General features: G+C 38.2%; 1 protein-coding gene across 7 annotated transcripts in view; it reads left to right on the top strand.

Moving 5' to 3' along the window:
* The window catches only part of pbrm1 (polybromo 1), a 57,118-nt gene extending 42,199 nt beyond the window's left edge, over positions 1–14,919 (top strand). Inside the window, exons 24-30 of one of the 7 annotated variants that reach the window (XM_078414041.1) lie at positions 686–899; positions 2,457–2,655; positions 3,410–3,571; positions 8,135–8,272; positions 12,384–12,463; positions 12,696–12,891; positions 13,843–14,919. In XM_078414041.1, the coding sequence (XP_078270167.1) occupies positions 686–899; positions 2,457–2,655; positions 3,410–3,571; positions 8,135–8,272; positions 12,384–12,463; positions 12,696–12,891; positions 13,843–14,009 (1,156 nt within the window). In that variant the 3' untranslated portion in view covers positions 14,010–14,919. Of the gene's footprint in view, positions 1–685; positions 900–2,456; positions 2,656–3,409; positions 3,572–8,134; positions 8,288–12,383; positions 12,464–12,665; positions 12,892–13,257 lie in introns of all 7 variants that reach the window. The other 6 variants (XM_078414039.1, XM_078414040.1, XM_078414037.1 and 3 more) reach the window with 6 other exon arrangements.
* The last annotated feature ends 852 nt before the right edge of the window (positions 14,920–15,771 follow it).

The following is a 15,771-nucleotide window of genomic DNA, read 5'->3' as shown; positions in this document are numbered from 1 at the left end:
AGGACCTCTGCATTATATTAGCTGAGGTCTTGTGACCATCCAAACCCCTCTGCCGAACAGAGAGTGCAAAAGATCAGCTAAATTGGCTCTCGAGACTTAAGCACTCAGGCAGTTAAGTGCAGGAAGGCATTGCAAATGATGGGTCTGGTTCAGAATTATCCCAGTGTATAACAATAACTAATTTAATTATTGGTTTAATTAATGGTGCTGTATAAGCCTTCAAGAGAAACTCGTTTAACATGGAAATCTGCTTTACTGTAGATTAATAGGTATGTACAGTATGGAAACAAGCCCTTTAGCCTGACTCTTCCATACTGACTAAAATGCCAACCCACACTAATTCCATATGTCTATGTTTGGGCAAAATCCCTTTAAAACTATCGTATCCATGAATCTATCCAAATGTCTCTTCAACAATGTAACTACCTGCTTCTACTGCCTCCTCTATTCCATATACCCATATACCCCATGTGTAGGAAAACTTGTTCCTCGGGTTCCCTTTAAATTATCCCCCTCTCACTTTAAACCTGTCTCCTTACCCTGCAACAAAAACTGGGTGTCTTCCCTGTCTATGTCCCTTATAATTTTACAAGCCCAGAAAGGTCACCCATCACCTCCTCCAGGAAAACCACTCCCAGCCAATCCAATTGCTCTTTAACACTTATTTGTGATTATATTGTTCCAGGAAACCTATTGTTCCCCACAAGGAACCATCTCCTCTTTTAGATAAGAAAATACAGGAGCTAGAGATGAAATTTGCAGAATTTGAGGAGCCTGATCAAGATCATGAAGAAGGCATTGAAGAAGAAGGAGCTGAAACTACTGAACAGCCATCTGTGCCTCAGTTACAAACTCCTGTTCCCAGTGAAATGGAAACAGCTCCTTATACACCCCCACAGGTACAGTAATGGGATCTCGCAGGTACAGAAACATTTAAACATATGAAGCTTTTTAAGAGGAGGTGTGGTTTACAGATTTTGTGGAACAAAATCAAACATAAGTCTAACTTTAAAGAACGTGAGAATTGAGATTCTGTTCTCAACTCTCATCTTAAATCATGATTGTACTATTTCATCTGGATTGGAACAACTGGATAATTAACATCAAAATTTACAAAATTCAAGTAGCACTGAAAATCAATATTTATGAAAAGTGGTTACTTTTGTTGGAATGGTTCCAAGGTGCTAAAGGTGATAACAGAATCTCACTACAAATGCGGCTCTGCTGTCCAACTTAACCATATGATATCTGCATCATCCAGTTCCATAGCATTTAAGGTCATTGTTAATGGCTCAGCAACCAACCTAGCTCAACATAGAATGTCTGAATATTAAACCTAGATAGGTCAATTCTAGTGAACATGTTAGTCATAGATAGACACAAAAAGCTGGAGTAACTCAGTGGGACAGGCAGCATCTCTGGAGAGGAATGGGTGACTTTTCGGGTTAAGACCCTTCTTCAGTCTGCCTGTTCGCTGAGTTACTCCAGCTTTTTATGTCTATCTTCAGTTTAAAGGAGCATCTGCAATTCCTTCTTAAACATGTTTGTCATCTTGCATGGTGGTGAATTTCTGCAGTTAATTTGAATTATGCCAGAGGATGTTAAAGAGATGGAAAAACTGGGTTGGTGATACCAAGAAAGTCTATGGGGAGAAGATTCAAATTTTCACTCAAAAATAATTACTAAATAAGTAACAGTTTTGAAAATGCATTTACAGTTTCATGCAGTAAAAAGATGAATCATCTATTTATACAATTGTTTGCTGTTGTATAACATTTTATTGTTCTGTTGGTCCAAAGTTTTCTGGGAGCCAGTCATTCTTGAGGGTTCACAAATTGATCAATGAAACAATTGAAATCACTTTGATTTATATAAATGAGAAAATTGAGATCACGGATAATCCTGTGCCCAAACCTTAGTCCAACTGGGAGATGCTAAGTGAAGCTGTAACATCACTAAATAAATGGCTGAGAACAGTCACACTTGAGCATTCCCTTGCCAGTTCCAAAGTGCACTGACAGTTGCTTGAGAGAAGGCTGAGAAGCTCTGATATTGGACCAGAAAAACTATAGAAATTTAAAATCGACTCAAAAATATGCTTCAATTAGAATAAGCAAGTATGGCATTTGGTTGGGCCTATAACAGTTCATTTTATCTTACTCACTTTTTTTAAAAAGTTGCTTTTGTTCATTTCTGTCTCAATTAATTAACAGGCTTTCACTATAGATCAGTAATCTGTGTATAAATTTTATATGTTGAAATAGTTTTTCAACTGCTTATGGTATGGTTATTTAAGGTATGCAGCATAAACAGAAAATGTGCCAAGAACCTAAGGATATGGTTTTGCCCCACTGATTGGATACAACTCATATCTCAAAGTTCTTCCTCATTTTTACACTATGCTATTCTGGCTTAGAAATGCTAACGTCTAACTGTCCTATGTTCCTTCTATATAGTCAACCCCTAAATCCATTAAGGGCAGTAAACAGAAGGAGGGAAAGAGGAAGACCAACCCAAGTGGTTACATCTTGTTTAGCAGTGAAATGAGAGCTGTTATCAAAGCCAAGCATCCTGACTTCTCTTTTGGAGAGCTGAGTAGGCTTGTGGGTACAGAATGGAGAAACCTTGAGGCTGTCAAAAAAGCAGAGTATGAAGGTAGCTTATTATTTGTTTTTTATAGCAAAGACATTTAAAGTATTTTATTAAAATGTAACCTGACATCACAGTAGCTAATTTGTGCCTGAATTCGATTATGTTAAACCATCAACTCGATACAGACATTGTATCTTTACAATTCCTTTTACTTCAAAGTAATGCAATTTTGAATTTATTGCCAGCTGCCTGAACACTTATTAAGTTAAATGTATCATCCGTACACCGTAATGTTTATTAAGATCCGTCTTAATGATAAAATTAATTTGAATGAAAATAAAAGACTTTGCTGATGTTTCAGACTTGATTTGCCGGCCGTGGTATTTGCCAATCATGGTAAACAAAGGATTGAATTAGAAGTAGATTTTGCCAGGCTCTTACAAAATATAGTTCTTTGACACAGTTGAAGAGATTACCAGAAATGCTGAGAAGTGCTGTTCTTTGTGGTAAAATTTTACTATTGGATACCAAGTTTATAAGGAAAGTTTTGTGTATGGTTGGGAGGAGTTGTCTCATCTCTCATTGAAAGCATTTTGAAAAAGGCTTTGGTTAAGTTATCCTGGCAATTGTGTGGATTTGTTTTTAACTTGACAAAATGGCTACAATCCCTTTGGATTTGGAATGTAGGTTAGTCTTTGTGAATATATTAATTGAAGCGAATAACTTCTTTATCTCATCGGTGCAAATTTCTAATTCTGTGCTGTAATAAATAAATTGAGTGGTGTGCCCATGTGAATATACGTTCGTGTTTTTTCAGAGCGGGCAGCAAAGCAGGCTGAGCTGCAGGAGAGAGAGCGTGCAGCTCAGCAGCAGCAGTGTGCCTCCCCACGGGCTGGTACACCTGTAGGTGCCATCATGGGGGTAGTACCACCTCCTACACCGATGGGAATTCTCCATCAGCAGATGACCCCTGTCACAGGTAGCATATGAGAACTAGCTAAATGGCAAAGGCCTACGATTCTATTGAAAACTGCTTTCAACCAAATTTGGGAAGGGAGGACGGTCATTTTGCTGTTTTTTGTATTGCAGGGTTTTCATCAGCACCATAGTGGTTTACCAAAAGTACATGTAGAAACTCTCTCTCAAGGGTCACATACCAGAAATGTTTAATGCATTTTCCTAGATATTGTGATCCAAAATGATAATGTTAAGTTCTGATGTCTTAATGATTGTAAGAACTCTGCATTGTTGCATCAAATTATTTTGGTTTGCAGACATCTTATTTATGATGTAACTTAAATTACAAAGTCTGTGCATTTTCTCTCTACTTATTATAAACAATCAAAAAGTGCAAATTTATGCTTATACTTAATGAATTGCACAGAAATCTAAATCTCTAAATTGTATTCCAAACCTTGGAAGCCACACAAAAATACAAACTTTCTAGGGTGAACAAAAAAAAAGTTGGTGCAATCAATAGATATAAAAACTAAGGACATTATTATATTTTCAAAAAAATAATGATTCATTAGAAGTTTTGATGTTTCGTACTCGTATTCCAAAAACAAGTTGTTGTACGCAGTCAAGGAAAATATGATGTTACAAAATGTTCTAACCGTTGCTAAAGGTTAACCACATGTACGTAATTTTTAAAATCTTTTCGTGAAAATCCTTCTCTCCAAAAATGCTGCCTGTCCCGCTGAGTTACTCCAGCATTTTGTGTCTACCTTCATGAAAAATGTACATTGGTTGTATTCTGGCAATATTTTTCCCTGTTATCTTCCACATACTAAAGGATAGTCACGTCATCCAATAAGAAAATTGCAGGAATAGTGTTCTTTAAAGTTGTTTTAACATTAAGTCAAATTAAGTCACATGATTTCATTTCCTCAAGTTCTTTACAATTATTTGCCTATTATCATCATCTACAGTTGTGTGGTTATCAATTATTGCAAAAGCTGTGCTGTAGTATTATTATATTCCTTTGATTGTTTCCTTGGTTGTTGACTATACTCCACTTTTTAAATATATAGTTTATATAGGCCTGTTTAATTTCAGCAATTTTTATCCATACTTCTGTATTTCAATCAATCCTATCACTAAGAGTTATAATCAGTATTTTCTGTTTTTAGCCTGTTTGATAAATGTATTAATGCCTTCATTAATCAACCACTACATGCAACTTAATAATAACAATAGCAGCTTGGTATCTATCATGAATTAAAACATTGCAAGGTGACTCACAGGAATTTATATTCCAAACAAAACTTGACACATTCACACATAAGGAGACATGAGGGCAGTCAAGCAAAGGCATGATTACAATTGTAGATTTTAAAGAATGCCGTACAGTATAGAGGGTCAGGGATGAAAACCTGTGAAAAAATATTTTTCCATTTTCCTTTGGGTATCTCTACTTGGTAATTAGTCATATACTGGCAACTTTTTTTAATATATGGAATACTGCCTTCAGTAACCATTATCTGTAACTTCACTGATGGTATCATCAGAGTGGCAATGTATGGTCATCCATTTTATTCTCAATACTTGGTGATAATAACTACTATGTTATCACCAAGCTGTCAAGTGAGTGTCGGATCCCACGGAACCTCCTAATCAGAGCTTCTACAAAGCAGAGAATACTGCGTCCCATTAATTTGTTTTTTAAAATTGGGTTTTCATTAAATCACAAAAAACACCTAATGGAGGGGGGCAGTGGAGGGGGAGGAGGAAGTGGGGTGGAGGAAGGGAGGGGGAGAGTGGGGGAGGAGGGGTGTGGGGGAGGAGGGGTAGGGGAGTGGATTTGGGGGGAAAGGGGTGGAGGGGGAGTAGGGGGGGAGGGGTGGGAGGGAGTAGGGGAGGGGTGGGAGAGAGTAGGGGAGGGTAGTGGGGGAGGGGGGTGGATAGAGGGGGGTGGGGGGGGAGCAGGGTTGGGGGGGACATGGACTGTTGTGATTTGCTGGTGAAGACCACTGGAGCAAGTATGCCTTCAATTAAATTAGGTATGTGCAGTTTTTTAAATGAAACTCTTCATAACTTAGTCATGCATTTTATGACCATTGTTCTTTTATTCAATACCAAGAGAATTGGGATGTGTAAGGAAAAAGCAAAATAGAAAAGACAAAACAAAACAAATTTTTCTTTGTTGTAAAAAGTATTTCTGTTCAATAACCTTTCTATAATAGTAGAATATACTCATGATAGGCTTGACATTGTACATGTAGTCCAAGAACTACAGACTGTTGGAAATAATAGTCGTTTTTCACACATGAATGTAGCGCAACAGATTGGCGTGCATAGCTTTTTTTTGCTGAAAAGTTGCATTATGCGCCATATTATGAATTTTGATGTAAAATTCTGAATTTTGGACTTTAAAATTCTGAATTTTGGACTTTAAAATTCTGAATTTTGGACTTTAAAATTCTGAATTTTGGACTTTAAAATTCTGAATTTTGGACTTTAAAATTCTGAATTTTGGACTTTAAAATTCTGAATTTGTAAAATCAAATGTTGGGAGGTCTGTGCACCATGCTTTTAAAAAGGAAGCTTCAAGATCTTGACCCAGGAATGATGCTGTGTTTATAGGTAAATCATCAGCGAGGCTTTTGAGGGGAGGAGTTTTTAAAATCAGATGGTAATATTGGGTGTTCAATCCTTAATTGAAATTTGAACCTTCTAGTTTAGAAATTAGCTTTAATAAGATTCAAACTTTGAAATTAGACATCTTAATGCTATTTTGCTACCTCAAAAGAAGTGTGATTTTTAAAAAAAATTACATTTGTTCTGGCTTGTTGATCTAATTCTGATTTTTGATTTCCCACATTGTTTAATATGAATGCCAAAGCACCATCTGTCATGGGATTCAATTTGTTTAGGTTGCCAGCTTTATATTTTTAAGGTAAAATGGAAGGATCATCTTAACAGGGTTCTTAAAAATACTTTGAGCGTGAGAAAAATTTAGAAGACAACAAATTTTTACCCATTCTGTAGAAAAGGTGGAGACACAAGAAACTGCAGATGCTGGAATCGTGAGCAAAACACGAAAGGCTGCATGAACTCAGCGGGTCAGGCAGCATCTGTGGAGGAATGGACAGATGATGTTTCGGGTCCTGTCCTGAATCGTTATCTGTCCATTCAATCCACAGATCCTGCCTGATCCGCTGAGTTCCTCCAACATGTTATGTTTTGCAGGAGAAAAAGTAATTAAGTAATTTGGCAAGTTTGCCTGTATGCATACATTTGGGGGGGAAAAGGCTAAACAACTAAGCAAACTGCTTTGGACAGCACAAGCAAAATTACCATTTGAAAATGTAATTGCATTTTTATCACATGTTGATGTACAAATTCATAAGCTGAATAGTAAGATTTGTAGGATAATTAAGAAGATTATTTGGCCAGACACAAAGTGTTACACTCACCTCCTCTTACAGCACAACTGTATGAAGTATCCTATAGTGTGTGTAAAATAACAGAGGAATAAAACACTGGTCACCTACCTTTAATAGGCATTCTTCTCCTTTTGAAAGATGTTATCCTCCATATACCAGGCTCCCTGTTGACTGATCTGGACATGGATTTTAACAGACAAAATTAGAGAATCTTGTCACTCAATACTTACATGTCTTACTGCTTTGCTTCACTGAGTGAAAAATAACTTGATGTCCATGGTTTCCTTTGAGTGCTCTGGTTTCTTCCATGATCCCCCAAAAAAGATTCTTTAATTAATTGGCTGGTGTAAATGATCCTTTTGGAAAGGTTAATAATTAAAGAAGAATCAAAGTTGATGCACACATAAAAGAGAGAATAAATTGCATGGATATAAGAAAGTAAGGAGAGGAAGAATGGGATTGCACCCAGGGAGTCAGCATTAACTGATGGCCTCCATTGATCAAAGTATAAGAAGAAAATATAAGAATATATAGAATACAGAAAGAGGATGAATCATGTGCCTTAGGTTAATTTTACACTGGAAATGAGTTAGAGGGACATTGTCCCTTTGTTTTTCCCTCGTTGGATGACAAGACTTTGGTATGTGATGGATAATATTCAGAGATTGGAGAAGACCCTGCCAAAGGTAGGTAATCCTACTTTTCGATTAGAAAGTTCAATTTTATGAATTGAATGATAGAGATGTGACCCAATCCCATGGGACATTTTAATCCCATGCAAATATTTAGAAAGATGTGTGTATAGCTGCTTATTGCCCTGCGTTATTTCTTCACATACTAATCATATCCATCCCTAGTTCTACTTTTCGTTATCCATTAGTTTGTAGTGCATGTTTCATTGTGCAGACCAAGGTTCCCTCTAAGTGTTGAAATGGATCAGAAAACAAATGAACACATTCACGGCTTAATAATCCAAAATTGAATATGCACAGACACATGTTGGTGTCTGCCAACATGTTGTTACTGATGCAAAATTATTCATATAAGAGAGAAGTTTTCTCACAAAATGAGCTAATTTAGAGGGAACATTGAAATAGACTTGCATGTTATTGACATCCTTGATGCATGTTTGAAATTTGTTGTTGTCCTTTAAGGCATGATAGGTGGCTACCCACAAGGCATGCCTACATTACAAGGCCCTGTTGATGGCATGGCCAGCTTGGGCAGCATGCAGCCACTTCACCCTGGGGTGCCTCCTCCACCCCACCTTCCCCCAGGCGTTCAACCGCTGGGTAAGAACATCATTGGTAAATCATTATCTTGTTTATTATTTGCCATCCTACTCTAAACAGTCAATGATTCTAATTGTGTCAAATCAAATTGCTTTTATTGTCATTCAAAATGAATTTGAACGAAATTGTCGTTACCATGCAGTTACAAACAATAAAGAGCACAAGACACACAACCACACAAGTTTAACACAGACAACCATCACAGTGATTCCTCCAGGCATACCCTCACTGTGATGGAAGGCAAGAAAAGTCTTATCTCCTCCTCCGTTCCTCTCCCGCGGTCAGGCAGTCAAACTGCTGCCCCCAGGCCGAGCCGAGCAGGCCGATGAAGGTCCTGAGCCCTCACCGGGCGATGGAAAGTGCCGCAGCCAAGCCACGCAGGGCGATGAAGGTCCTGCGAACGGGTCGATCGAGCCTTACGATTCGGGGCGTTCGAAGCTGCTACGGCTGGAGCTCCCGAAAGCCGGTCGCCAGCCAGGGACCTGCAAGCTCCTGATTTTGCGGTCCACAGGGCCCGCATCCGAAGCCTCCGAGATGGTAAGTCCAGGCCCTGCGACCTGAGCCTTCAAGGTCGATCCCAGCTGGAGGCCGCCAACTCCACGGTGTTAGGCCGTAGCGCGAACGGAGATACCAGATGGAAAAAGGTCGCATCTCCGTTGAGGAGGAGAATTAAAACAAAAGGTTCCCGCCACCCCCCACATATACATGACTAAAAATAGGTCATTACATTACATACATTTAAACGCTAACAATACACAAAGAAAGAAAAATACAGACAGACTGCCGGAGAGCCGCAGCCACAAAGCACAGCCACTTCCGGATGTAAAAGCCCAACAAGAGATAACTAAGAAATATTTATTGGATAGATACCATTTACAGGCACTCTCAAACTTACGGAAGCGTTATATTCTGTGAAGTCGGGTTTTGCACAAGTCGGAATCACTATCACCTGCCCGAAATAACTCCCTGAGGGTATTCATTGCCTCAGTAGCATCTGGGGCACTTTCTGCAGCACAAGGCTTGAGTTCCAATGTAAACTTGAGTGTTGTGACAATTACAAATTGCCTTGTTCGCACTAGGGACTGAGTACAGAATTGTTTATGTAAGTGCGAGTTTACGTAAGTCGCCTATTGCATAAGTCGGGGAGTGTCTACTTATCATTTATTTGTTTCAGGAAGTTGGATATTAACAATATTGGAACTACTGAATTTGCACATCTTGAGTCAATTTCTCAGTACTATTACCATCTCGAAAATTTTGATGCATTTTTGACATGTTCTGTAATGTTTTTCTGAATTAAATATGATGTGCAATGGTAAACTTTCCCACGGTTCCCTTTTATAGCATAAGGTTATAATTTCCCGTCAAAGTGTTGTGTTGTAACAAACAAATGTGACATTTAACCTCTATGTAAAAAACTTTTTTCCAAAATTGTCCCACAAGATTGAAGAAACATTAATCTAATTGGGTTAATGTTTCCTTGCCAAATAAATTATTTGTCTAAGCCATTAAAATTTGTTAGGATATAGTTATGAGCTATTGAAACTGAAAAGTAGAACTCCATTTGGTCATTTCAATCTATTTAGTTTACATTTGAAAATCCCAATATGAATTAGTTATTTATAACTTTGCTGCTATTTGTTAAGACCAGGATTTTTTAAAAAGGTGCTCCTGTGACCTTCACACACAACCAACCTATAGCATCAATAAGTTGCTAGCAAACATGATTGTCCTACAGCTACCACTTTAGGAGATCAACACTGATACAGCATGACACTTAACATGAAATGTCTTAAAGCATTACAGATATATGCAAGGAAGATAGACTCAGGCGCAAGCAGAAAGCATTGGTCATGGAGAAATCCTGTTTGGTGTGATTGAAACGTGAAGGAATTGAGAACTATGCCATTTGCACACCATTGAGGTTTGCATTTATGACTATTGTATACAGATTCAAGATAGGACTATGGAGGCCAGTTCGTTGGATGCTTTCAAGAGAGAGCTGGATAGAGCTCTTAAGGATAGCGGAGTGAGGGGGTATGGGGAGAAGGCAGGAACGGGGTACTGATTGAGAGTGATCAGCCATGATCGCATTGAATGGCGGTGTTGGCTCAAAGGGCTGAATGGCCTACTCCTGCACCTATTGTCTATTGTCTATTGTCTATTATACCAGAGAATGTGAATATACCAGAGCCAGTATATAATTTGCCAGGTACAGGGCAACAAAGGCAGGTAGGGAAGTGACTTTAAATAGAATTCAAATTTGAAGGAGTGTAATGCCAACTAGAACACCAAAACTCCATTGACAATGGAACTAGCTGAATAGCCATGTTTTGCTAATAATTAGTTTGTGTAATGATCGGTAATATTTTCTCAGCATTGAGGTTACAAATCCAATTATCATCCAACTATGAATTGAGTATGTATTTTATTGATTGTGTCATCTATATTGCTGCCCTTTGCTGTGCAAGATTAATTGTGTCGTAGAGTATTGGAATCAGGCCCTCCAGCCCAACTTGTCCAAGCCATCCAAGATGCCCATTTAAGTTAGTCCCATTTGCCAGTGTCCGTGTCCCCCTACACCTTTTCCATCCATGTGTACCTGTCCAAGTGTCTTATAAATGGTGTTATAGTACCTCCCTCAAATATCTCTTCTGGCAGCTCATTCCATATACCCACCATACTCCGAATGGAAAAAGTTGTCTTTCAGATTCCCTTTAAATCTATGTCCTCTCACCTTTTAAACACCTCTACAAGATCACTCCTCTGCCTACAGCGCTCCAAGGAATAAAGTCCAATTTGCCGAGCCTCAGGCCCTCGAATCCTAGCAATATCCTCGCAAATCTTCTCTGTACTCTTTCCAGCTTAATGCCAACCCTTCTATAACAAGTTGATCAAAACCTAACATGATACTCCAAATGCAACTTCACCAACATTTTGTACAGCTGCAACATAACATCCCAACTTCTATGCTCAATATTGCAATGTACAAAAGCCTTCTTTACCACCCTATCTACTGGTGGGTAGATTCATTTCAGCATTCTAATATTTCCCATGTGGAATCAGCCCAGTTACTCTCAGTATCACTGATCTGGCTACTGTGTGTTTGGGGAGGGACAGAGCATCACAATTGATCATGTTGCCCTGTCATTTACGTGAAGGTCCAGATTTTGTGTCAAAGTTCATAAGATTTAGTATGGTCCATTATAGAAAAATGATAATGATAACTTGACATCCCTTTCAATATTGAAAGAAGTTTTCATTTCACTTGGATTATGCAATCTCTGAATGTTTCAATATAAACAAGAGGTTGGTTTCTATTTGCCATGGTTTGGCAGAGAATTGCAACAGATATTGCATTTATATTTTCTGCCATTGGAAAGCTCTCCAAATAATTCAAGTTAAAAAAAAAACATTAAACATGACATCAAAAATGCATCCTTAGCTTAATGGGTCAATATTTCGTGGAATGTCGAGCTTTGCATAATTTCACTTATTCTTTGGATTTTTTATTTTGGAAATCATTCATGATGCTACTTCATTTTTTATGTTGCTAAGATGCAAAGCAACCTCATTATGTGCTGAGGTTACATCTTAAATCTGGTTGAACTTTTCCTTTTCTATAGGGCTTTTGAAGTTTGTTACTTTCCTGGTTTCTACACTGGGCCACATGGACTTGGAGGTAGAGAAGGTAGTGCATTTTGCCGATGTTGCTGTAGACCACTAAGAAAGTGTGTGAGAAGCTTTTTCTCTCGCCTTCAGTTAGCACTGAAATAAGAAATACTTTCATGCAGAGGCAGAAGTTTGGCCTTGATCTTATTGTGTAGCAAAACACATTTGAGGTGCAATACAGCAAACCTGTTTCTCATGAAGAGCATGAATGAATATTAAATATCAGGATTCATTTTATAAAACTTCAGAAAACTACCTTTACTGTCTTTGTTCAGAAATCTGGCCCTGTTTAGAAACCAATATAAACACTTATCAGCACATTTGATGCATTATGAATTTGTGACGCGTATCTTAAGAAGGAAGTGTGAAAAGATAATTATTGGTGAATCGTTGGATCATTGGTTAAGGTCTCCTGAATTTTTTTCTATTCAAACTGCAGGTGTTATAGGTCAGAGTGTGACCACCCTGGTGGGAGGCTCTCCAACTGTGACCACAACAGGGGCGGCTTATGGTCAACAGGTAAAATAAATTGTTTGACTGGTTGCTTTCTTAACATAAAATTTCTATTAATTAAAATATTACTTTATAGTATTAAATCTGGTTAGGTGAATCCTACTTATAGAACTTGTATCGTATTTTAGACCACACGGTTACAGCAAGAGCTTGAAGGCAAATTAAAATATGTAGGTTAAACGTAATTTTGCAATGATGATTCTCTTAGATTGGTATTCATCCTAATCTTGGGCCTCAGGGTCAGCAGGCTCCGCCTCCATATCCTACACAAGTGGCAGCTCAACAAGTTATTCAGCAGCAGCCATCGACGCCAATGTTTGTGGCTCCTCCACCAAAGACTCAGCGATTACTGCACTCTGAAGCTTACCTGCGATATATTGAGGGGCTCCGTGCTGACTCTAACACTGTCAGCAAGTGGGACCACTCACTTTCGGGTGAGTGAATGAAAAATCTCATGTCAGTCATATTATCAATTAATGGAATTTTCCCAAAAATCTGTTCCCAGGCCTGTAGTCATAAAAATACATTGGTCTCTCTTCTTGCTGCTTAACTCTTTTTGGATGTTATGTAAATCATATTTTAATTCACAATGACCGCAGATTAACTTACGCGTGGTTGTGTGATGAATACAGAGGGTGGGGTTTTGCAAGTGTTTTTCAATTCTTCCTTCAAATGAAGTTCACACTTGCTCAAATAGTGGATTAATAAAGTAGTCCTAGCATCTCCCTGATTTCCAATTCTCTATAACACTTTTCTGGGATGCCATGGCATAATTGTGAGGAAATCTGCTTTTTTCCCAGCTGTTATCAGGCAACCGAACCATCCTACCGCAACTCGAGAGCAGTCCTGAGCTACTATCTACCTCATTGGTGACCCATGGACTATCTTTGATTGGACTTTACTGGCTTTATCTTGCACTAAATGTTATTCCCATATCAATTATCTGTACACTGTGTATGGCTCGATTATGATCATGTATTGTCTTTCCACTGACTAGTTAACACGCGACAAAAGCTTTTCACTACCTCGGTACACGTGACAATAGACTAAAACTGAACTGAACTGATAACACTTTCAGAATTTTTCCCGATTCATTATCGCCTTCATTTAGTCAAAATGTTGGAAAACTTAAACATACCTGATGGTGTTTAGACGGGTATCCATTGAGCAAAAAGAAATACCTACTCCACTGTGTTTTATTGCTTGAAATTTTAGTGATTAGCCATGCCGAGGAATTTTTAATGGGCTTCAGGGGTAGGTATTCTTTCAAGGAGACCTTGGAAGCACTGTGCCCGGGACTCTGTTTTCAGTCACATATTTACAAAAAGGTTATGAAAATAATCTACATGTCCATTTTGATAGCTTTGTCTTTTGTTGCTTTGCAGCAAGAAGGCAAGATGTCCACCTTACAAAAGAACAAGAGAGCAGATTGCCTTCTCACTGGTTAAAGAGTAAAGGTGCTCACACAACCATGGTTGATGCACTGTGGCGTTTACGTGACATCATGCTGCGAGATACTCTAAACATTCGGCATGCGTACAGTCTGGAATAATGTCTGAATTCCTATTACATTACCACCATTATTACAATGCAAGAGTTCTGTGGAAAGTGTGACTGTGAAAAAGTGTGTTTTAGTACCTCTGGGGAAAATGGTAGTACAATTTATTTTACTGCTTTTCTTGTATGGTCAAATTGTATTTGTTTTTATAAAAACTTTTTAAATAAGCTGTCACTGGATATTTCAATTTACTATTGTTAGACTCTGCAATGGTCTTAGGAAAAACCCTATTATATTTTTGCACTGATTCTATCCCTTGTATAGAATTCAGTTTCATTTTTTCACTGGTACTTTGGAGGCTGAGTATGCTTGCTCAGTACATTTGTGTTGTAATGAGACTAATTTGAACATTTTTCATTAATAAAAAAGAAAAGTACATCCACATAAGTGATGTGCGTGTCTGATTTTCGAGTTGTAAAGCATTATTTTTATAAAATCATAGAAATAAGTGATGTAGGAGATACTCTGTTAATGTAGGTTTAAAAGGAGTTATCCAACCTGATTTCCCCCACTTTCCAGACCATAGTCCCTTGAGTTGCATATTGCACCACTGCAGTTAAACGTCCGTGTACTGTTTAAACTATAAAATGTAATGAATTCCAGACAGTGAAAATATCTAAGTCCCTCCAAACATTTCTATCATCTCAGTTATTGACCTCGACTTAAATAAATGTTATTCATTTCTCTGAATCTCATACACTGACCACAATGTTTCCCAATATAGACATTCTCTATAAATCTCCCCTGCACTGTTCTAGTGTTGCTGTATCTTTCCTATAATCTGGTGACAGACTGCATACCATACTTGACCTGTGATCTGTGTACTACTGTTCTATCATAAGCTCCTGACTCTTATATTCCATGCCTAGACTTTTTTTTAACCATCCCATTTACCATCTGTACATTTACCCTAAGTAGTCTAACTGGATTTTATATGTTTCAATAAAATCACCTTTCATTTGTCTAAATTTTAGTTCAATTAAGAGATACAGTGCGGAAACAGGCCCTTCAGCCCTCCGAGTCCACACCAACCAGCGATCCCTGCACATTAACACTATCCTACACACACCAAGCCAATTAACCTACATATCTGTACGTCTTGGGAGTTTTGAGGAAACTGAAGATCTCGGAGAAAACCCATGCGGTCACGGGGAGAACGTACAAACTCCGTGCAGACAGCAACTGTAGTCGGGATCGAACCCGGGTCTCCGGCGCTGTGAGGCAGCAACTCCACTGCTGCGCCACCGTGGCCACCATATTAAAATCTTTAGGATCTTAAATTCTAAAGATGTACAACCCTGATTGTTTAATCTCTCCTAAATCAATCAAAACATTCCATGGATACTTTTGGTAAACATTCCTTGCACCGACTCTATTGCAAGAATATCTTTGAGTGGAGAATTAGAGGTACAGGGTTGCAATCAATAAATTATCTTAGGTTGATATGATTCTAATAATAATATAACAAATTAAGAAATCTGAATCGTCTCAACTTAAATCATTCTATTCACCATATATTGTGTGGTTATTTGACTGTATTTGCCATTTATGTGGTTTGGGTTGGCCTGGGAATTCCGGTCCCGTCCCTCAGCCTCTGTTAGGGATATGGGAAAATTGGTGTTCAGCATCTAAACCATAAATTCAACTATTTCCTTTTAGATATGTGTAAAATACAGGACTTTTGTCAACCCTAATGCCAGGCTGTGAAATTACACATTTTAATGAAACATGTACTGTATTATTATGTTAAGTTCAA

This window comes from Rhinoraja longicauda, chromosome 17 (genome assembly GCF_053455715.1).
Source record: "Rhinoraja longicauda isolate Sanriku21f chromosome 17, sRhiLon1.1, whole genome shotgun sequence".
NCBI lineage: Eukaryota > Metazoa > Chordata > Chondrichthyes > Rajiformes > Arhynchobatidae > Rhinoraja > Rhinoraja longicauda.
This window is presented reverse-complemented; position numbering and strand designations above follow the sequence as displayed.